General features: G+C 43.4%; 1 protein-coding gene across 15 annotated transcripts in view; it reads right to left on the bottom strand.

Moving 5' to 3' along the window:
• Positions 1-383: 383 nt before the first annotated feature.
• The window catches only part of HMBOX1 (homeobox containing 1), a 106,490-nt gene continuing 85,399 nt past the window's right edge, over positions 384-21,474 (bottom strand). For 2 of the 15 annotated variants that reach the window (XM_086744934.1, XM_086744939.1), the window contains 5 exons: positions 8,314-8,396; positions 6,171-6,266; positions 4,122-4,216; positions 3,782-3,913; positions 384-794 (listed from right to left, as the gene is read on the bottom strand). In XM_086744934.1, the coding sequence (XP_086601060.1) occupies positions 657-794; positions 3,782-3,913; positions 4,122-4,216; positions 6,171-6,266; positions 8,314-8,396 (544 nt within the window). In that variant the 3' untranslated portion in view covers positions 384-656. Of the gene's footprint in view, positions 795-3,056; positions 3,138-3,781; positions 3,914-4,121; positions 4,217-6,170; positions 6,267-8,313; positions 8,397-21,474 lie in introns of all 15 variants that reach the window. The other 13 variants (XM_086744943.1, XM_086744945.1, XM_086744949.1 and 10 more) reach the window with 13 other exon arrangements.

Below are 21,474 nucleotides of genomic sequence, written 5' to 3'. Positions count from 1 at the left end.
ATATGTGAGCATCAACCCAACTATGCCAGCGTCTTTCCAATGGACATTCTCAGCACAGCACCCAAAAGTCTATCAAGTCACTGTACGACCAGTGAGGCACGGCTTATCGCAGCTGGAAATAATTTATTCCCATGCTGAAGTGGGGTTTCTAGTGTTCTTTTTACTCTCTGCTGATACTCCCGATTTGGTGTCCATCGACCCTGCGCCACTACCTCAGCTTGCATCCTTTCCGTCTCAGAGAAAGAAAAGCGTACAGACTATTTTTTTTTTTTTTAACACAATCTCTAAGGGTATCCAAGATTTTCAGTGTAGCCTAAGACTTGTCATTGAGGGCTGTCTAAAATACCTGGAAGCACTTTGAATGCTAAGACAGAGCAGCAAGATTTATTTTTTTTTTTTCTAGCCACTGGGGCCGGGAGAGGGAGGTTGGTTGGTTGGTTGATTGATTATTTATTGGGAATTAATACTGAGAGAGTATATGCAAAGGCTGAGGGCACCATGCCATCTTCACAGAACAAGACCCTAACAGCTAACTGACGTACAAGAAACTGCAAAGTTATACTGTAAGAACACATATTAAGGACCGAGGAAAGTCTGCTAAGGTGCTACGTCTAAAACTAAGTTACTTCTCGCTTCGACCCCCCCCTCTCTTTGTATCAGTCGTCGTCGAGAGCCTCTGTCTTGATCTCGTTGGCTCCTTGCCGGGCCAATGCCAAGATGGTGTGGTTTACCGCTGCCATTTCCACGGCTAGTGAAATGGGGTCTTGGTGGTCACTATGGCTAGTGCTGTCATCCTGCGCACGCGGGAAGGAGAAGAGAGAAGCATCGTTACTCCATAAGGAGAAAAACCAGCGGATAAAAACTAGTGTGTAAAGTAATGGACTACGGGCAGCAAATTGCATGTTTCTTACGGGGGTAGAAAGTGGAAGGAATTTATAAAATTGAGTTAGGGCTGATTTCCCTCACTGTGCAGACAAAGGTAAGCGGGGTAAGGAGTAGCGTAAACTCATTTTTGAGAAAGAAATTTGAGGGCGGGGCAGGGGGAGTATTTTGAGGAAAACATTAAATTACAGAGATAAAAATTATACACAACGTATGTCAGGAAAACCAAACTGAGACAGGAATCATTATCCACTGCACAAATTCATGCTGTCCCTACAGCCTGAATACTGTACACAGTTCCAGTCATCCCACGTAAAAAGGACACAACAGAACCAGAAAAGGCAGAGAGAAGGGGAACCCAGGGGGAGAGAGGCACGGGGTGGCTGCCTTACGGCAAGAGACCCCCAGTTTGGAAAAGAAACGGCTGATGGTCGATATGGTAAATGTTTATTACAAATAATTACATTACAGTCTGTGCCACTATCCTATGAAAACACCGACTTCACACAGGTACAGGGAAAAAGATGCTGAAAAACTCCAAAACTGCTAAGAAAAACAGGGCAACAATTTCAGAGGACTGAACTACCACAATTCAAACACGCAGGTGAAGACACTGCCAGGTTCTCCAGGCTGCTGAACTACGCGCCGGATACCTCTTCGTCTACGTTCTAAGCAGCAAAGTCTCTCAACTGGAAGAGGACCGCTGCGTTGACGGCTGTGATGGTTGGCAAGCAAAATTAATACAGAGAAACTCTGCTGCTACAGGACTGCAGAGAAATTTTAGAAATACGGCCATTACGCATGTGTATAAGGCAGCCCTACAATAGCTCATCTAACAGCCTGACAATTCTCACAAATTTTACAGGGAGTTGTGCCTATTTCTCAATCTACTTCAGAAAAAGGGCCTTGTTTTCAATAATAAGATGGAAAACCAGCAATATCCAAACCCTAATTCCAGCTGTCAAATACATTCTTCTGGAACTTCGGGCAAAATCATGGTGTCTTCCCCTCTTTAAAATGGGGTACCAATAGTTACCACACCATGATCTCGCTACTTTTTTCAATTGTTACTATTTACAGAAAGGAAATGATAAACATTTATCAGTCTTCCAACAGCCTTTAAGTGATGAACTCGTGAAATTAAAAATTTAAAATGCGTAGCATGCATTTTTAAATTAAGATGACAGGTGGCAAACGCTGAGGGGGACAGAAAAGCTGGGATTTGGTAAAATCCTGAGGTTATTGAAAGGGATGCATTCATTTCCAACAAACGGCAGGCAAATATTGCGATGCACACACTCTAAGGGCCTCTCAGAAATCTTTACCACAGTAAAAAATATCAAGTCCTGACTTCTGGAGTTTTAGGCACTTCATTAGTACTCAGATGAACTTTGTGGTTTAAAGTGTACTAGAGTTTAAGTGTCGCTGTGGAAAATGGAATTTATGGTTTTGGCAGCTAAGGGATGTCAAATGGTCATCAGGAGAGCCTGTGGTTTAATCCGCTCTGCTGCTAATTTCGAATTACCGTTCACAGAGGAGCCCAGCTAGATTACTGAGATATGTAACTTCTGAGGACTCTAAAGAAAGATCTTTACATTTTAAATAACCGATTTGTTTCTCTTTTCAAAGTATTTTGGCTAACATAAAGAACAACAACATAGTTTGGGAGTCTACATTACACTTCGTCTCAGCATTCGGGTCCTGTACCTGACTGACAAGGAAATCTGTGCTCGGCAGCAGTTTCAAAATATTTTATAACGGTCACAGAGCAGGCTCTCATCATCTGGAGCTCGCAAGGTTGGTTCCACCAAATCTGCTGGTGATGACCTGTAAACAGGGCCTCAATGCCCATCAGAAGCAGAGCGGCGGGGAATGCCTCTGCCAGATTATGTCATACTGGGCCACAGGCAAGCCTGCGAGGGACTCGTTCCAGGACACATTACACTCCACCAGCACCCTTTATAGAGGGAGACCTACCTACTTCTCCCAAACGAGTCAATTAAAAGCGATCTGCCCACCCCAGATGTTGGGTGCGGCACAGAACACGGCTCCTATCAAAACCAGAACCATGTAAGTGAACTGGTTCAAGTCCACTGGTGCTAAGCACACGCAGCCCTGGGGGGGTTTTGGCCAACACTGACACCTGAAGGAAAATTGGGAAGGGGGTGCAATACCTGTCAGGAAGGTGTGTGAAGGAAGGGTCACCAACTTTAGGGTAGGTGAGGGCTCAGAGTGCGGGAAGGGGTATTCTTTTGCTAGAGAATTTAAAAAAGAAGTTGCTGTCAAGGGTTAAAAATAACCAAGAAAAATAGAGAATAGGCAAGAGTTAAAATGCAAAAAAAAAAAAAAAAAAGAAAAAAAAAAGACAGATAATACGTAAACAATCCAAATAGCAGCACATCGTTGCAGAACAATATGGAATAGGCATGGGGCCAAATAAACATCAAACTTTATTTAACCAAATCCTTTTCCCCCACCCTTCCCCCTTTGTCTGTCAGTGTCTTAGGGACGGATCCTGAGCCGCTCCTGAAAGGTGCTCCGCAGACAAAGAGAGGGAGCTCAGCACCTTCTAGGAGGGCGCTCAGCATCTTGCTGGACAAGGATGACCACAGGGATTGTAAAGCGTACTGGGCAGGGCTTACTGGTGTACTTGTCCGCGTCCCAGGTACGCAACTCCCAGTAACGGAGACATTTCTTGTGGAATGAAATAATGGGCGTAAGAGGGACACACGTGCCTAGTTTTGCAGGGAAGCATGTTTGTGCCTGACATACAGGAGCAAGTTCAAGACCTGCACATCCTTCCCTGAGGGCGGGTAACTAGAACAGTGCCAGGGCAAGGAGAGCGCAAGTTACGCAAGGTGCGCTGGGCGAGTGAACACTCTCCTAACATTTTTCATACATTGCGTGTGGCGTGAATGGTGTAACTTGCTTGTTTGGAGCAGATCCTCCTGTCTTCTTCTACCTTCTCTGCTTCTCTGCCTCCCTCTGAACATCTTCCCTCCTCCTCCCCATTGCGTACTTGCCAAGTGTCCTGTTGTATGACAATAAATCCATGTGGGTGAATGCTGCTTGCTCAACACATTCAAACAGGGGAGCTGTGCTCTTCTGCTTTCCCCGTTACAATTACATCAAAGCAAAACAAAACCAAGAGACACCGGATTCAAAAGAGGTAGAGGGCCTCTTCCCGTGTCCCGTGAACTCTCCCTTTTTGGGCCGCGCGGCTCCGCCACGATGCTTACCTGCTCTGAGTAGTCATTGCCGTCAACGTCGTCGCTGTTGGAATGACCTCCTGGACTCTGTACATCTATTCCATGGCTCTCCAGGATTGCTGCTTCTTCGAAAAAAGCAAATGGATCCCTAATTTATCTGATGCATTAGAGTAATTAAAAGTAACTACTTATTTTTTTCAAGAAATTAAAATAAGTGTAAGGACGGAGTTAGGTCTCAGCCTCTTCCTCTTCACTCTCCAGTATCTGGGAGGGTAGCACATGTACACATACTGGTTTGCCTGAAATCCTTCCCTGCCAACTAACAGACTTGTTTGCAAGTAAGAATCCTTGTTTTCCAGCCAGTCCTATTAGAAATTAAGCTAATTTCTAAGGCACTGGATTGGCAAAGGCATTCCCTGTAGATCTTCCCACATGGTTTGGACTGGCAGGACTTGAGGAGGGCGGGGAGCGTCTGAAAATAGATGGAGACATTTTTTAAAGCACTTAAGGGATTTAAAAACCACACCTATCTTCATCTTCCAGTAGGATCCATGCATCTAGAGCTCCCTTTGGTTCTTTTTAATCTCCTTGCAACCTTCCTCCCCATGCAGGTCAGATACAGCTGTTATCTGCACCTGCCTTGCACTAACTTTCCTTTGTTGGCTCTGCCCTTTGGCAGGGTGAATTAAAAAAAAAACACAACAAGAATTTAGGTTAAATTCCAGTAACCAAACACTGTAAAAAGACATTTTTCTTATTCCCAAAGAGCAAAAAGAAGCAGTCAGCAAAAGGGTGTAACATTTGACATTTACAAAATTACAGGGAGGTATGGCTCTCTCTTTGTCAGGTATTGCAAACACAACTCCGCATAGTGTCTCAGTAAACGCGTAAAATTTTGCATGCATTGCAGATGTTTGTTGAATTCTGACCACTAAGGTGAGTTTATTCTCATTAGAATGTCTTACATTTATTCACTTCAGAAGGTCTGCTTCCTGCAAGTTCAGAGTCACTTCTAACTTCCTTATGATCAGCTACTCGTGCAAAGAATCTGCATGGCCAACTCTGGAGTGACTTTTGGTTTATCCTGATCGTTAGGAAAAGAAAATGACTTTGTTCCAGCCCCTTGTCACTGTGCAACCCCTTGGAAAGCAATAAGGAGCACAGGTGTAACCAGAACAAGCGGTTGGCTTGCAGCATCTTTGGTCCTTGTGGCTATATCTGAGGTGGAAACCAACTCATCTGGACTCTTAGATCTCTGTGGGGTCTCAGGAGTGGCTGTAAGAAAGACCCTCCCCAGGTTTTAGCTGAAAGAACAAGCATGTTTCAGTGGACCACAGACACAAGGAAACTTAGAACCAGATAAAAGCTCCTCAGAACAGCCACTTCTCATTTAAACAGCACGCTGAGGCAGTGAACTTGTAATCTTTTCAATTTCCCTTATTTCCAACACAGATATAGAATCACAGAATTACAGAATGGTTTGGGTTGGAAGGGACCATTCAAGGGTCATCCAGTCCAACCCCCCTGCAAGGAGCAGGGACATCTCCAACCGGATCAGGTTGCTCACAGCCCCGGCCAACCTGGCCTGGAATGTTTCCAGGGATGGGGCATCCACCGCCTCTCTGGGCAACCTGGGACAGTGTTCCACTACCCTCAGCGTAAAATTTTTTTTCCTAATATCTAATCTGAATCTATCTCCCTCTATTTTGAAACCATTACCCCTAGTCCTGTTTTATTTCAGATTTTATTTTGTCTACCCAAAGGAGCCCAAGCGCAGGAAAATACGATTCTCCTTCTGCCAACAAAATTCTCACTTTGGTTTTTAAAACTGATCTTCCAATAAAACTTTGTAACTGCACCATTTTCCTGCACCAGTGATGGAATTCTGTAAATTAAACTCCTACTCACATTTTAGAAAATGCCTGGAATAGTAAGAGACTAATTTTAATAATTCCTCCACATTTCTACTAAGAATGGCAGAGCCTCTAGTGCTTTCATTGACACAATCTTAGGGAATTTCCATCTTTCCTGAGCAAGGTTATGTACTGAACCTTGAAAACAGGCTCTCTGATACATTACCGATATTGGCTCTTCTCTTGATCTCCTTTCTTCTGTTGGCAAACCAGTTGTACACTTTAAGGGAGGTAACTCGCTCCAAATCCGATAACTTTTTTCCTATGAAAGTAACAGAGGGATGGAAAAAAAAATTAAAATACAGCATTGTTACTCACGGGGTTCCAGAGGTGAGGTTCCCTTACGCATGTGATAAACCCCTGAAATGCAGACAGCACCAAAAAGTTATTATAACCGAGAATAACGTGGATTTTATGTGAATCAAAGTACTGTGCCCAGATGCTACGGTAATAAATGCCAAATATCTCTCTATAAACAAAGTAGCCTTTCTTCTTTTTTTTTTAAAAACTAAAATACAGGAATTTCTTTGCAGCTTCAATCAACTAAATGCTGAGCCGTGGGAGAACAGAGGGCTGCTTTCCAGCTCAAGCACAAAACCGAGATTCAAAAAAACTCAAAGCCAACTCACAGCCCTACCACAAGTCGCATACCCTTGGGCTACTTCCCTTACTACGTGCCGTAAGGAGATAGTTTAATGACGTCTCTTCTTCAGTGGCAAAATGAACGAAGAAATTTAGTGTCATCCCCTCCAACCTGCTTCCCTTCCACTCGACCGCCAGCCACTACCATGCTCTCGCTGCACTAATCACGCCCTCCCCATCGTGCCAGGACGTTTGCGATCTTTTGGGAGAACGGATGTTGGAAAGTAGATCCCTGGGATTTTACACTTAAACCACAAAAAAAAAAAAAAAAAAAAAAAAAAAAATCCCAACAACCACCAGCCAGCTACAGGAAACAATGCCTTTTTCTGGTCATCAGCATGAAAGAGGGAAGACTAGAGGGATTCAGCATTCAAGGACATAATGGAAACCTCTTCGGTTGGCCTTGACCCTACATGAAATATTCAACGTAGCTGCATCCTCAGTCCTCTGCAAGCTACACAGGGATGACACTCCCCCGCTTCAGAGCGTTCCTCAAGGTTTATTTATTCAGCGTACCAAACATCCATGTAATTGCAGCAATCTGCAAACTTAAATAAGTAAGGAGAGATGAGATAAGTGAAAGAAAGGAAAATCTGGATAGATTATTCTGCTTCTACAATGAAAAGACAAGAGGCAACATCTAAGAGTTGCAACAAGGGAAATTTTGACGAGGTATCAGGAACCAGTATTTTGCCATGAGAGTGCTCAACATTGGATCAGGGGCCCAAAGGTGGGAAAACCTCCGGTGTTGGAGATACTCAAACTGGAACGAGGTAAAGCCCTGAGCAACCTCATCTAAACTGGTCCTACTTGACCAGATGATCTCCAGAGGTCGCTTCCAGCCTACATTGCTCTATGATTCTGTGTTATCCTGTGACTGTTCCAGTGTTCAGGAGCCACGCCTTAGCCTTCTTCTGCATTAATTTTTATTCTGGTTATATAAAAATCTAAATACACCCAAAATACAAGTTCTGAAGACTACGTAGATGTTTGCTTAGCAAAACTAAGCAAAGGCAGATACGTCCACTAACACTACACTGAATATCCACGCTCCTCTCCCAGTAATGACTTCTCCAGGAACAGGGAAAACACAACTTGTTGGCCCAAACACAAGGTCCTCCATTAACACACAGATGAAACCCCTGTCTGGAAGTTGTAAAGATAACTGAAAGACAGAAAAACTGCGTTCCCTACTCCTCCAAGGACCTGCTGCATGATCTCCGGCAAGCCTCAGCCTGTGAATTTACGATTTTCCATCTGTAAAATGGAACCAGTAAAACCCCCTTTTGTGGAGTGTAATACAATTCTCAGATCACTACTGAGTGCTTATAGAAGTCCTTTGCAACAACTGAATGTAAAGAATGAAAACTTCTCAGAAATGTTTATTTTCTCGGCAATGCCATTCACAAAGCTGCATAAATGAAATGTTCAGATGCACAACTTGTGCTTCAGAACTGGACACAGGCACCGGTTTGAAAATTGTGTCAATTGTCACGTTCATCCGCGCACGGCAGGTCTGCACAACACAACTTAGAGAACGTTCAAGAAGAAACCTACTACTGGTTGAGTTGGTAATAGTCATAAAATGAGATTTGCTGAATTTAGCCGGTGATGTCACAATCTAATTGCAGTTGCCTTTGCAAAGGACATCATGATCAGCTCCTCACCTGGCTTCTGTATAACTGCATTACAGGCGTTTGCGATTTCTTCTCTCTTTGCCTCATCTGGATATTGATTCTCATTGAAGTAACTGCAAATGGGAGGGAAAAAAAGAAAATAATTTCAGAAATCAGACAATGAAGGCTCCAAAGCAGCTTCACTACAAGGTGTCAACTGTTAGTTTCCGCATCGCTCTACAGAGATAACAGACGCAGTAAATTTTCCGTAAACCTGTACATGTGTGGGGTAATACCGGCATGCGCTCGTACCCAGAGAATGGAAAAAACTTCCCAAAAGCCTCAGCTAAATGAATATTATCTCAGCATTCGCGGCGTCACCTCGGCATCTGAGATACTGAACTAGGAGATACAACAAAGTAGGCAATGCTATGAATATCAGAGTTAAGACTGGCAAGAAGACATCGTAGGCCGTGTCTTTGCCTTTTTCTATTATCATTTACTTTTTTTTTTTCCTGGCATATGCCCAGCTCAGGCAGCATCCTACAAATCAAGGAGCTGTTCAATATTTATTTTGATCCTTGGGTTAATATACACACATATGTACATATTTGTAGATATATTATGCACAAACACACAGATGTTGTGGACTTTAGAGAGATGTGGTAAGAAGCTTCTACGGACAAAATTACACAGTGATACAGTAAGATTCCTAGAGTCAGGCTAGTTTGGGGTTTTTTGGTAGTTTTTTGAAGTCACAGAAGGGTTTGGGTTGGAAGAGACCTCAAAGATCATCCAGCTCCAACCCCCCGCCCTGGGCAGGACCATACTTCACCAGACCAGGTCGCTCAAAGCCCCATCCAACCTGGCCTTGAACACTTCCAGGGATGGGGCATCCACAATTTAAAATCACTATTTAATTTTCATTCTTCCCCAGAACAACGTACTGAGTATAGCATATTTTTTTTTTTTCTGAATAATTGTGATTTTATTGTACTTTATATGCAGTAAACATCCTGTAAAAGTTAAACTGTTTTCTTTTACTTCATTTAAGTGCTTTACAAATTTTAATGAACTGATTTACATTCTACAGAGCTTATCAGATTTGCATTAAAACCCATAAAAAGTCCTGTTTACTTCAATGGACTCTGATAAGCACGCCGTAAGCAGGGACTACGACATTTTCTTCTGTAGATTGTCCATAATACATAATCCTAAGAATTCTTTGATCGACTTTGATCAGCAGCAGGTTCAGCTGTTGGACAGCTTATTGGAAAATAAGATATTTCCTTTAATTGCAGATCATGTGGTGGTAGGAGACTTAGGTCTATCTATGCAATTATTATCTTCCATGGTCATATCTCTCCTCCGGTGGATCGGCCCCGGCACAGTTACTGCCTATGGAAACCTGGAATCTGTTCCACACAGGAATTGTTTCCATCCAACCTTCTTTTGAGTAAGTGGTACTAACAAAGATCTTGCTATTTCACTCCCAGTTTAGATCAAGTCACCGGAAATACAAATTTTGAACACTTAGTTTGAATTTCAGCTGCTACTTCTTCACCCCACTGTTCACTGCGTTATTTACAGTTGCAGTTGTGCCCAAAAACGGAGTCCTACTCCAAAGTTGCTACTCGTTGACTAAGAAATCCCTCATTAGCACAGCTAGCTGCTCTGTTAAAGGGCTTCCACTTGATTTGCTAGCGTAGAGAGCAAACAAAACCACGGAAATTGCTCCATCTTCACTAAACGAAGGCCAGAGGACGTCTACACTAGCGATTTGGGCTTTGGGGGCAACCACATTTACAAGTAAACATTCACTACTCCTTTCCTGGACCTCTGAGTTGCTCTGATGAAGTAGATCTGAAGAGACTGACCATAACTGCAAATCCCACCGTGCTTGATTCTACTCCGAAAAAGAACTAAAATTCTGCCATTAGATCTGGAGAGGAGGACACCTGGTTACACTAAATTTCTGGGAAGCTTCAAGTACATAGCACTGTCAACTCTGGCACTGGAATGCTCCCTGAATTATTAGCAAGATATTTTCTTTCCCCCTTTAAAAATATATTATTTCCTCTTCCAGACATATCCTCCTTTCTACCCTTACATCCTTTCAACTGATATATATGTCTGTCTGAACTTGCACATTTCTGTTCCAAGGGGTCATGTTCTGTACAAAGTTGGGGTTTTTTTGAGAATGGACAGCTTGGAAAACAGACCAAAAAAATGTTTTTTCTAGTCGTTGGTGACGGAAGAAGAAGGTTAGAATCCCAGTTCAACCGCCTCATGTCACTGTCTCAGCTGTACATATTTACATGAAGACACCGTATGATTTGGACTCTGAATCCAATTGTACTACACGTATAAAAATTAACTCAGCAAATTTTGGTAGCCACAACAGCTATTTTATGGATGCCCTTTGCTGAACATTATTTATTTTGTTTATAGATACTTGCCAAAAGTTAAGAACAAACACCACAAAAGAAACCTCATTAAATGAGAAAACCTGATGGATCTACACAGTGATGTACCGAAGCCGGAAGGTAAAACTCTGGTATCACCTGGTATTATGGATCTCGATCATCTGTGGTCCCAAAACTGCTAGACAATGCCTAGCTTCATAGAAAAGAAAATGACCAAAGATATAAAATTAAGAAACAGTGTATACTTGAACTGCCCATTCTTATATTGACACAAGAAACTGAGACACCAACTAATGAAGGAAAGACAACACAACAGCCACGAGTGATCCTTCTCTCGGCATGTAACAGAACACTATCCTTTTAGCAAGCCACTAACTCCCACGTGCTTTTGCTGGCTCCAACCAAAAAAGCTCACATTTTCTAATAATAACAAAACTTAAGTTCAAGTCTACAGGTTCAATTAGAATCACAGAAGGGTTTGGGTTGGAAGGGACCTTCAAAGCCCACCCAGTCCAACCCCCCTGCCAGGAGCAGGGACATCTCCAACCACATCAGGTTGCTCAGAGCCCCCGGCCAATCTGGCCTGGAATGTTTCCAGGGATGGGCAACCTGGGACAGTGTTCTCCACCCTCAGCGTAAAAAATTTCTTCCTAATATCTGATCTGAATCTACCTCCCTCTATTTTGAAACCATTACCCCTTGTCCTGTCATAACAGGTCCTGCTGAAGATATTCAGTATCCAAATTCTCTGGGATAACAGGAAATCTCTCTGTGATGGAGCTAATTTTCTGAAACTGGACAATGAATAATCTCTTCTGGTAAAGGAAGAGGTTTTATTTGTGTGATCCAATCATTTTTGTGATTTAGAAAAAACTCGCTGCTGAAACAGTAATTTTTATCTTAACACATTTTACAACTGAAGAAGCTATAAACATTTTTATTTGCATGGATTAAAACATATTTTTCATCATTCTGAAATGTTTTCTTTAAATTCTAACACAAACATCTTATCTTTTAACATAAATGTCTAAAAGACTCTACAAGAAAAGCGATTCCCACTTGAAAATCTGAAATTCTTTTCATCCTGAAACCCTATTTTACGGAAAACCACCAAAAATTTGAGAAGTTTTGAGGCAACTCTCCTGGTAAAGACGACATTTTCATGGAGATCACAAAGTTAAGCAGGTAGGAGAGGGGAGCTGGAAGGGCACTACTGGAGCAGTTAAACTCGGTTTCTGTAGTTGACACAGTAATTTTAGAACCTGCCTGCTGGTTTATTCCTTACCCACATTAATCACGTGCCTCCTCCTTCTCCCATACATTCAAGCTGCCTATAAATTGTTCAGCCCTCAACTCACGCTCCCCAAAACTGTATCTTCTCCTTGAGTTCTCCTGAGAATACTTTTCTCCATCATCATATTGTGCTTTTAACCTTTGACAGAGTCCAAGCTGGTTTTAGAATCACAGAATTGTTAGGGTAGGAAGGGACCTTCAACGGCCATCTGGTCCAACCCCCCTGCCAGGAGCAGGGACATCTCCAACCACATCAGGTTGCTCACAGCCCCGGCCAATCTGGCCTGGAATGTTTCCAGGGATGGGGCATCCACCACCTCTCTGGGCAAGAGGGTTTTATCAGAGAAGAGATCATACTTTGGAGTTCAGTCTTAAAGGAAAAGATCTCATAGCTACAGGTGATCAAAAAACACACAACCTCAACCGTCACAGCAGATTTTCATCCTCAGCCTCCAAATTCTCCGCATGCACACTCTACCAACACGTATTTCCTTCCCATCGCTTATTTCAAGGTCCTGATGGGAGTTGTGGGTGATACACCACAACACAAAGCACAATGTTCAAAGCCTCCAAACATTTCTGGAAGTACGTGAGAATAACTTGAGTTTTCAAGATAGGGAAGCCATAGCAAAACATTCAAGACGTCATCGACTGTTTAGTGGTTGTGAAACACTATGAATTTTTTTTGCTACAGTTCTTCTTGCAAGCAGGACATTAATTAATCTGCCTCCAGTTCTGTTTCTCATCAGCCAGGTCTACCCTCCCTAAGGGACAGGGAAAGAACACAGGATGTTGGAATTTCTCTTCACAGCCTGTTCACAACCTGAAAAGTTCCTGAAAACTACAGATGAAAAATATGAAGCAATAAGAACTTAAAAGGAAAATAAAAAAGGACGGCGAGCAGGCGCAAGTGAATGCTGCAAAGGCACACTGCTTTCTAGACAAAGGGCAGCTGTCAGCTGAACACCTTCAGCGGAGAAACCAAATGATCTCTTTTGTAGAAAACGACAGTGGAGGATTAAAATGAAAAGTGGCCAAATAATTTACCTGAGATGAGAATCCATATGATGGTAAAGAATGTAGATATCCTTGAAGTGGTTTCATTTCAATAACACTGAAGCCTGGAGAAATTGCAGATTCAGAGAAACCCTCTTTCTTTCAGGGATAATGTGCTTAGGACAATGACGGAGAGAGAATCCATCTCAGCCCCGGGCTGCGTGATGGAAGCAAACGCATTGCCCTCCTCTCTTTCCCAAGGTGCCCCCATCTGAATTCCTGCAGGAGCTGCCAATCTTTTTTTGCTCGGCTGTACGGCTGCGGTTATCCAGGCTCAGATATCAGACGCACGGAGCAACTCCTCAGTAGTGTTCCCGATAATCCTCAGTGGAAGTTTTGCTGCTTCATATCAGCTTCGCAGCTGCCAGGGGAGCGTTTGAAACGACCCAAGCTACGGAGCAGTGGAAGGACAGCCAGGTTCCGTGTTTTTCCACAGGGCTGGATGTCAGACACAAACAGATAGGGAAGAGAAGGCTCTGGGGAGACGTTATAGCGGCCTCCCAGTGCCTAAAGGGGGCTGCAGGAAAGGTGGGGAGAGACTCTTCAGCAGGGCCCGGTGTGACAGGACGAGGGGTAACGGTTTCAAAATAGAGGGAGGCAGATTTAGATTAGATATTGGGAAAAATTTTTTTAAACTGAGCGTGGTAGAACCCTGTCCCAGATTGCCCAGAGAGGTGGTGGATGCCCCATCCCTGGAAACATTCCAGGCCAGGTTGGCCAGGCCTCTGAGCAACCTGATGTGGTTGGAGATGTCCCTGCTCCTTGCAGGGGGGTTGGCCTGGATGACCTTTGAAGGTCCCTTCCAGCCCAAACCATTCTGTGATTCTATGATTCTATGATAAAACCCCAGAATTGCACAAAAGACCCCAGGTTGGGGAAAGGCTTAGTTTGCAGCATGATGTAACGGTTAAAGCTTCAAAGTGTGGACGCAATTCAAAGCAGAGAGGTTCCAATGTGCTGCAGGGCAGAAGAACAACACCCACTCACGTTGAGGTGATTCAGGTACATCTACACCAGGGCAATCTCACTGAGAGAAGGATAATTCACCTTGCAACGACCAGAGGTAAGAATAGGCAGATGGATATTTACTGAAGAACAGCAGACGTGCCGTAAAGCTCACTCCCTCGCTTAACTTTGTGTTTGCGTCTCTGGGTTCCCACTTCCATCCATGCGGGAAGCACCTGCAAGTGAAATATCCCAGCACTTCTTCTGGGGCTCCAGCTCCTCCACTGAAGAACATCTCCTCCAAGATCCAGGCTGCAGTCCAGCTTAACGCAATTTAAGCACAGACTGAAAGGAATGGTCTTATCCAGTTAAAAACTGGCTGGATGGCCGAGCCCAGAGAGTTGTGGTGAATGGAGTTAAGTCCAGTTGGTGGCCGGTCACAAGTGGTGTTCCCCAGAGCTCAGTGCTGGGGCCAGTTCTGTTTAATGTCTTTATCAACGATCTGGACGAGGGGATCAAGTGCACACTCAGTCAGTTTGGAAACGACACCAAACTGGGTGGGAGCATCTATCTGCTGGAGGGTAGGAAGGCTCTGCAGAGGGACCTGTGCAAGCTAGGCTGATGTGAACTGGATGAGGTACAACATGGCTGAGCACCAGGTCCTGCACTTGGGTCACAACAACCCCACGCAACGCTGCAGGCTTGGGGAAGAGGGGCTGGAAAGCTGCCCGGTGGAAGAGACCTGGGGGTGCTGGTAGACAGCCGGCTGAACATGAGCCAGCAGTGTGTCCAGGTGGCCAACAGCATCCTGGCTTGTGTCAGGAACAGGGTGGCCAGCAGGAGCAGGGAGGTGATCGTGCCCCTGTGCTCGGCACTGGTGAGGCCGCCCCTCGAATGCTGTGTGCAGTTTTGGGCCCCTCAGTACAAGAAGGACGTTGAGGTGCCGGAGCGCGTCCAGAGAAGGGCAGCGAAGCTGGTGAGGGCTCTGGAGCACCAGTCTGCTGAGGAGCGGCTGAGGGAACTGGGGTTGTTTAGTCTGGAGAAGAGGAGGCTGAGGGGAGACCTCATCGCTCTCTACAGCTGCCTGAAAGGAGGCTGGAGTGGGGTGGGTGTTGGTCTCTTCTCCCAAGTAACTTGTGATAGGACAAGGGGAAACGGCCTCAAGTTGCAGCAAGGGAGGTTTAGGTTGGATACCAGGAAACACTTCTCTACTGACAGAGTGGCCAGGCACCGGAACAGGCTGCCCAGGGCAGTGGTGGAGTCACCGTCCCTGGAGGTGCTCAAAGAATGTGCAGATGTGGCACTTCAGTACATGGATTAGTGGGCACGGTGGTGTTGGGTTGATGGTTGGACTTGATGATCTTGGAGGTCTCTTCTATGACCCTCTCCTCCACTCCTTTATTGCAGGAAGGTTTTCTACTTGACTGCTTCTCCAGTCCAGCTTTCCCCCCATGCCAAGAGCAGCGGTTGCGCAGCCAAGGGAGGAGGGCAGGAGACGGCTGAATCACGCAGCTGAGACCAGTTCCTCCAGTGGCAGCTCACACACGTCCTCCGCCACCAATGCTAAAAGCAAAGCCTGAGCGACGGGCTCGGCGACTGGCCCAGGGACGTATGGAAAACCAGAACTGCCCATTTTCCCCCGCTCCCCTCTAACCCCTGTTGATGAACAGAAGATCTCGCTGCCACCAGGGACTGAGCTCCCTGCCAAAGTGGTGTCTCAAAATACACGAGAGTGCGAGCTGCTCTTTTGTTTTCGATAAGACTGCCTGTAATTTCAGCTCCCTATCTAGTTTCCCTTCGAACGGTACCTCTGCTTTCCACTGACAAGTTACATAAACCACGCAAACACAGTTCCCCACTTTATCTCTCATTAGAGTATTTATCAACGTAGTATCACCCAGCGGCAAGAGGTCACTGCTTCAGTCTTTGTGGCTTTTAACAGAACTATTATTCAGGCTGTCAAACCAATGGAAAAACTTCTGAAGTTAGACTGTCATCTGTGCCGGAGATCTTATCACCGTGTGGCATGAGACAGCCTGTCAGAGAAGTGACATTCAAAGCATAATCTCATCGGAAATTGTAATGACTGGTTTATTTCCCACTAAATACTGGCCAAGAAGATCACTAATGCCATTTCAACGAGGTCAACAGATGACACCATCCGTGTTATCTACTGATATTTCTACAGATTCTATAATAACGGCATGCGTGTCAACTGAACAGCACACCCCACAATACACAGTGAAGAAATTTCTACTCTAGACAGCAAAACTAAAGCTCAACGATAAACTCTGACTGAGCTGAGAATTCCACTGAAGACACCATCTTCCCTTTTCCTTGGGACTGTGAAACAAAACCACCAGTTTAGTTGCTACAGGAAGCATCTGGTGAGCCACTTCTGCACTTGAAACCAGCCAAGGAGGAGAACGCAGCTCTCGGGATGCAAGCAGATGAACTTGAGTCTAGACATTCCTGCAGTGTCAGCTCCACTACACCTTCCACCCAGGGAAAAGACCAATCTTAAAAAAAAAAAACCCAAACCCAGGAAAACCACAATGGCTACAGCTCTCTGCTGTTTTCCCTGTAGCACCATCATTTAGCTGGGGTCTCTCACAGGTCTATGGATTTTAAGGACTGAAAAAACCACTGAAGAACTCTACCTTGACCTCTTCTACAGCACTGCCCAGAGGTTGCTCAGCAATTCTGGCATCAAGCCCAGATCTTCTGTTTGACCTACAGAGATATCCAGTCCCAACAGAAAAATTTGGGATTTTATCCAATGCAGAATCTACCATAACTTTAAATAAGCTTTGGAACCAAACTGTAAAAATCCTCATTCTTTGAAAAGCCGTGTCTCATTCCTAGCTTGAGCTTTCAATCCCAGGGTACTGGACCTTTCAACCCCAGGGTATTGCCAAACTCTCTGTCCAGGGAGAGAACAGTTTTTAAGTCTCTCACGGTAAGAGATGTTTCGTTCTTGTACTTCTTTTTGTGGAAAGTACAAACCTGGAGAAGAGATCTCAAGAGGACTAGATCACTTACGAGCAGCAGACATACAAATCATAATTATTTTGCTCATCACTGTATGTTTATGGACATAAATCACACAGTCATTCCAGGACACATTAAAAATTACTCGTACAATAGAGCTGACTCTGTTATGGTTTTACAAATCAGTGCCTAAACTCCGAGACAGTCATTTTACTGATGTCTCCTAGCAGGAATCTACTCTGCAATGTAGATTAAAATGCCAAAAATACACCTTGCGTAAGACTGTACGACCTTCAAAGCTACTGTAACATCATCAACTTTCTAAATTTTTAAAAAATAATTTTCTCGGTATTTTGACAGCGGTCTCAAGCACCAACACTATCCAACCAAGCTATCAATATCCTAAAATTTTATTTAAACCAGAATTCATTGATAATAGCTCTGAAAGCCTCAAACTCACAAGAGATAATCTCTGCCTCCTAATCTACAGCACCCTACTGTCGAGATAATTAACAATTAAAAAAAGAATGGTTAAGACATCGGAGGTGGCAATTTACTCTTCCTTGTAATGGGATTTGGTGATAAGAATATTTCTGAAATGACACAACAGCTCTCTCCTGAGTAGAGAGGTTTGGAGTTTTTAGCAATTTGAAACACAGAGGTACTTTTCTGCTTAAGGCACCTTGAAGACACTGAGAGCAGACAACGGCTAAAACTTTATGACTATCCTTAAGCTTAACGATACCACAGACTCCCAAAACTAACATGGTTAACTAAACTGTTCACAAAATAAAAGGAAAAAAAAAAACCCTGAAAAATTTTTGAAGCCAGCAAGTAGCTAACACATCAAGACATGATAAAGTGAGAATTTTCTGTAATATTTCACCAACGGGTTGGTGTGAGCGTACAGCACCTTCAAAGCTCTTCCTAACAAGGCATCTAAGCACGAATAATGGTACCTCTTGTTCTCCTTTATTTACGTGCAGAGTCTAAATTGAGACCTACAGACTAGAGGGATATTTATGTGCACTAAATCCTCTGGACTTAACCAACCGATAAACAAGACAACCATGAAAAAAAATCTCACCTACATTTCCTATCTTTCTACAAGGGAGAGATTATTAAAGTTACATCCTCTGGATTAGCTAGTTCTCAAAAAGCAAGCAAAGCTCAGGCAGGATCAGTGCATGGATCAAACATCTCCAAGAAGTGATGAGACCCTGCAGAAGTCAACCCTAGGACTTCAGTAAGAGTCCATCCACTTGTACGGGCTGTTTTGCTGCTGGGTGACCCACCTTTCCAATGAGATGTACTGGAACCAACGCTGTGGTTATCAGAGATGCTACTTGCAGGACAGCAGAGGATTCCAAGGCTTTATTTGGCAACACAAATACACAACTCAGATTTTACATTACTCAATGCAAAACACCATTCTCTGCTCTCTTGAAAAAAAATACTAAGTTCAGAGTCAGAACTCGGTTTTCTGTTCATCTCAAGTAAGGTGTTTCTAGAAGAACAGCCTGTCTTTGCCTCAGAATTGTGCTTTAATGGGAAGTTCAGCACTGGATCACAAAAAAATGTATGTACAGAATGTCAAGTGTAAGCAGCAAGGTCCCTGCAGTTGTTATTCGTTTCGCGTCAGTAAGGTCATGGTTTTCAAAATTCTCTAGTCCTCCTGGCTATGAAGCTTGAAGTCTCACTTTGTCCTAAGCCTCCAGGAGAGGATAAATACCGAACACGAGATTTGTCATTAAGCTTAGCATGAGCTGACAACTTCCAACATAATCACTAGCACTTCCCCTCAAAGATCTGCAGGTTTTTATTTTCAATTTCCAGGACTGGACCAGACTCAGGAACACTCAGTTTAGATCACACAGACAGTCACCATCGCTGCTGCATTTTCAGAAAATAAAAATGGATTAAACTAATGAAAAGATCCTACAGTATGAAAAAAAGACACAATAAGGCCAATTCTTGCAGGATATCGAGTGCCTGAAGTCAAAAGGTTCAGGATCAAAGCTTCTGACTTTGGGCTCCGTACACGTATTTTTCCTGATGTCCAGTATCTTCAAGATCTGGACCAGAACTATTACGGTACTGAGCGCTGTACGGACACAAAACAAAAAAAAAATTTTTTTTTTTTCCAAAGATTAATCTATTCCCTACCTCGTAACCTAAAGGCAATGCAACAGATTGATACAGGCAAATGAGAACAAGAAATAAAGAATCAGCACAGGCCAGCACGCTAGCTGGTTAAGCTACCACAGTGGCAAGATGTGCATGAGGTTCTTTGTAGACATCACAGCAAAGAAGAAGGTTTAAGGAAAGTTTAAAGCAATAAGGTAGCTTTGTGGGCCCTTAAAGAGTACTGCTTCTCAAGTCTGCCAGCAGCAACATCTTTTTATTCATTTTCTACAGATTATTTAATGACCATTCTCCATGCATGGGGAAAGGAAATAGCTGAGTTTATCCAGCTTCTAAACTTTTTTTTTTTTTTGTCCGTAGGATTGTGAATAATTACCTTGGAAATAATAAGCTCCAAGGACTCAAAAGTATGGACTTCATTAAAAAAACACCCACCATGCTTTGTATTTCAGGAACATTTTCTATAACCAGATCATAAACTCATTAAAGGATTCCAAAATTGTGTTCTTTAACCTTATTCCTTAAGATTATTAGAATAATTTAGAGGTAGAAGAACGGCAAAGTTAAGAGATATAGACACAAAAACCAGCCACGGAATTCTGAAATGAATCCATAGCTCCTCACTCCTAGATTTGCGCTCCCTACCATGTGCCATGTTTTTTGCCATGTGCTTCCTCTTAAATGTCAGTGCCACTCCATCTCAGACGAGCCGAGTTCCCTGGGCAGTCTCATCTCTTCAGGAAGCCTGACTAAAGCACTACTGGTAGTAACGCTCTACAAGCAGCTGAGGAATTGTCAACAATATGTCCTAGGTCTGGAAAAATAAATGCTTAGCATTTTTTGACTTCAGTAAAGCATTTGATACATTCATAAATGGGAAATTATTCCTAACTTTGGCAAGGACAACAATTAGTATAACTCTGAGATAGAGTAGAAAGGAAACACATAACTAAGAACTGGGCTGAAAATTTAAAATAATGGCTCGGGAACCTGCTATCAGTGATATTCCTCAAGTACCATCTTGGAGTATCTTAAGAATTGAACCACTTAATGATCTTGACAGAAAGTCTGAACACAGTAAGGAAACCTGCTGATGACAAAGTCAGAAGCCACGTCAATACAGGGAACTGGAGTATTGTAAAAAGTAACAGACAAACCTAAGGGCAAGAACTAAAAAGAAATGTAACAGCGCAGTAGGCAAGGTTATACGCTTTGGGAACAACAACTCGTATACACAAAAAGATCATCAGCTGGAAGTAACAGAAAGATTGTTGTCTGTTAAGACAACTCCTGGACTATGTACAACGCTGGTCTCCCACATTCAAGAAAGATGAATTTAAAACAGAACATCTCAGAGCAACCACAGGATGACAGAGGAACGGAAAGTCTGTCTTGCAAGAGATGCAGCTTGGGGGTTGGACTAGATGGCCCTTGAAGGTCCCTTCCAACCCTAACCATTCTACGATTCTGTTTTACCTGAGCAAACCTCAGGTAGAGATGAGGTTATGGTCTACCACAAATACATCAAGGGCACCAACACTGGAGACAAGAGATGGAGGTAAGGATTTATTTTAGTCAAACAATAATATTGGTCCAAGAACGATTGTGAGCCATCCATCTCAGGAACTGAGATACTTAACTGCTGAAACAGTAAGAGCCTGCTGGGGAGCCACCGCCCAACGGGCTTCCATACCCTTGGCTATACCTGCTTCCCAGATAGCGAATGCAATCCGTTTTCGAAAAGGATGTAATAAAGGTTGACTGAAACAAGAGAAGCTGGACATGAAACTAGAAGTCCCAGCCTAACGCTCCTGTGACTAAGAGCACACAGAAACTGCAAGAGCACCAGCCTATATACATAATAAGCAACAAATCAGATTACTTCTTCTATACGTTTTGTACTTATATACCCTATTTTCTCATTCTCTTTTTCTAAGGAAATCATAAAAAAGCTCTTTGAAACACATCCATGTCTTCTAGTTTATTGATAGACTTCCCCACAAACATCACAGCATTCAAAACAAATTAAAACTTATGCACGTTCCAAAGGAAAAATCAAACAAGAAAAGGTCAATCGTGCTATCCTGGACTACAAAAAAAAAAAAAAAAAAAAGGAAAAAAAGGAACCTAGGATGTGGCAGTGACTCTTGTGGTTAAAGCCCATATGGTTCTCTGATAAAGCATTCTTTTTAGTCTGCTTAAAGCACTCCACAGTCTGACCAAGAGCCCATAAATACATGATGCAACACACTTACGAGTTTTACTTAGGAATTTCGCTCCCTCACTTCTGCTTGTAATTACTCTGTTTATTACTTGTATAAAGACCTCCCATCTGTTACTAGATGCCAGAGAATTT

The sequence above is a fragment of the Chlamydotis macqueenii genome, chromosome 3 (assembly GCF_036417535.1).
Source record: "Chlamydotis macqueenii isolate bChlMac1 chromosome 3, bChlMac1.mat, whole genome shotgun sequence".
NCBI lineage: Eukaryota > Metazoa > Chordata > Aves > Otidiformes > Otididae > Chlamydotis > Chlamydotis macqueenii.
This window is presented reverse-complemented; position numbering and strand designations above follow the sequence as displayed.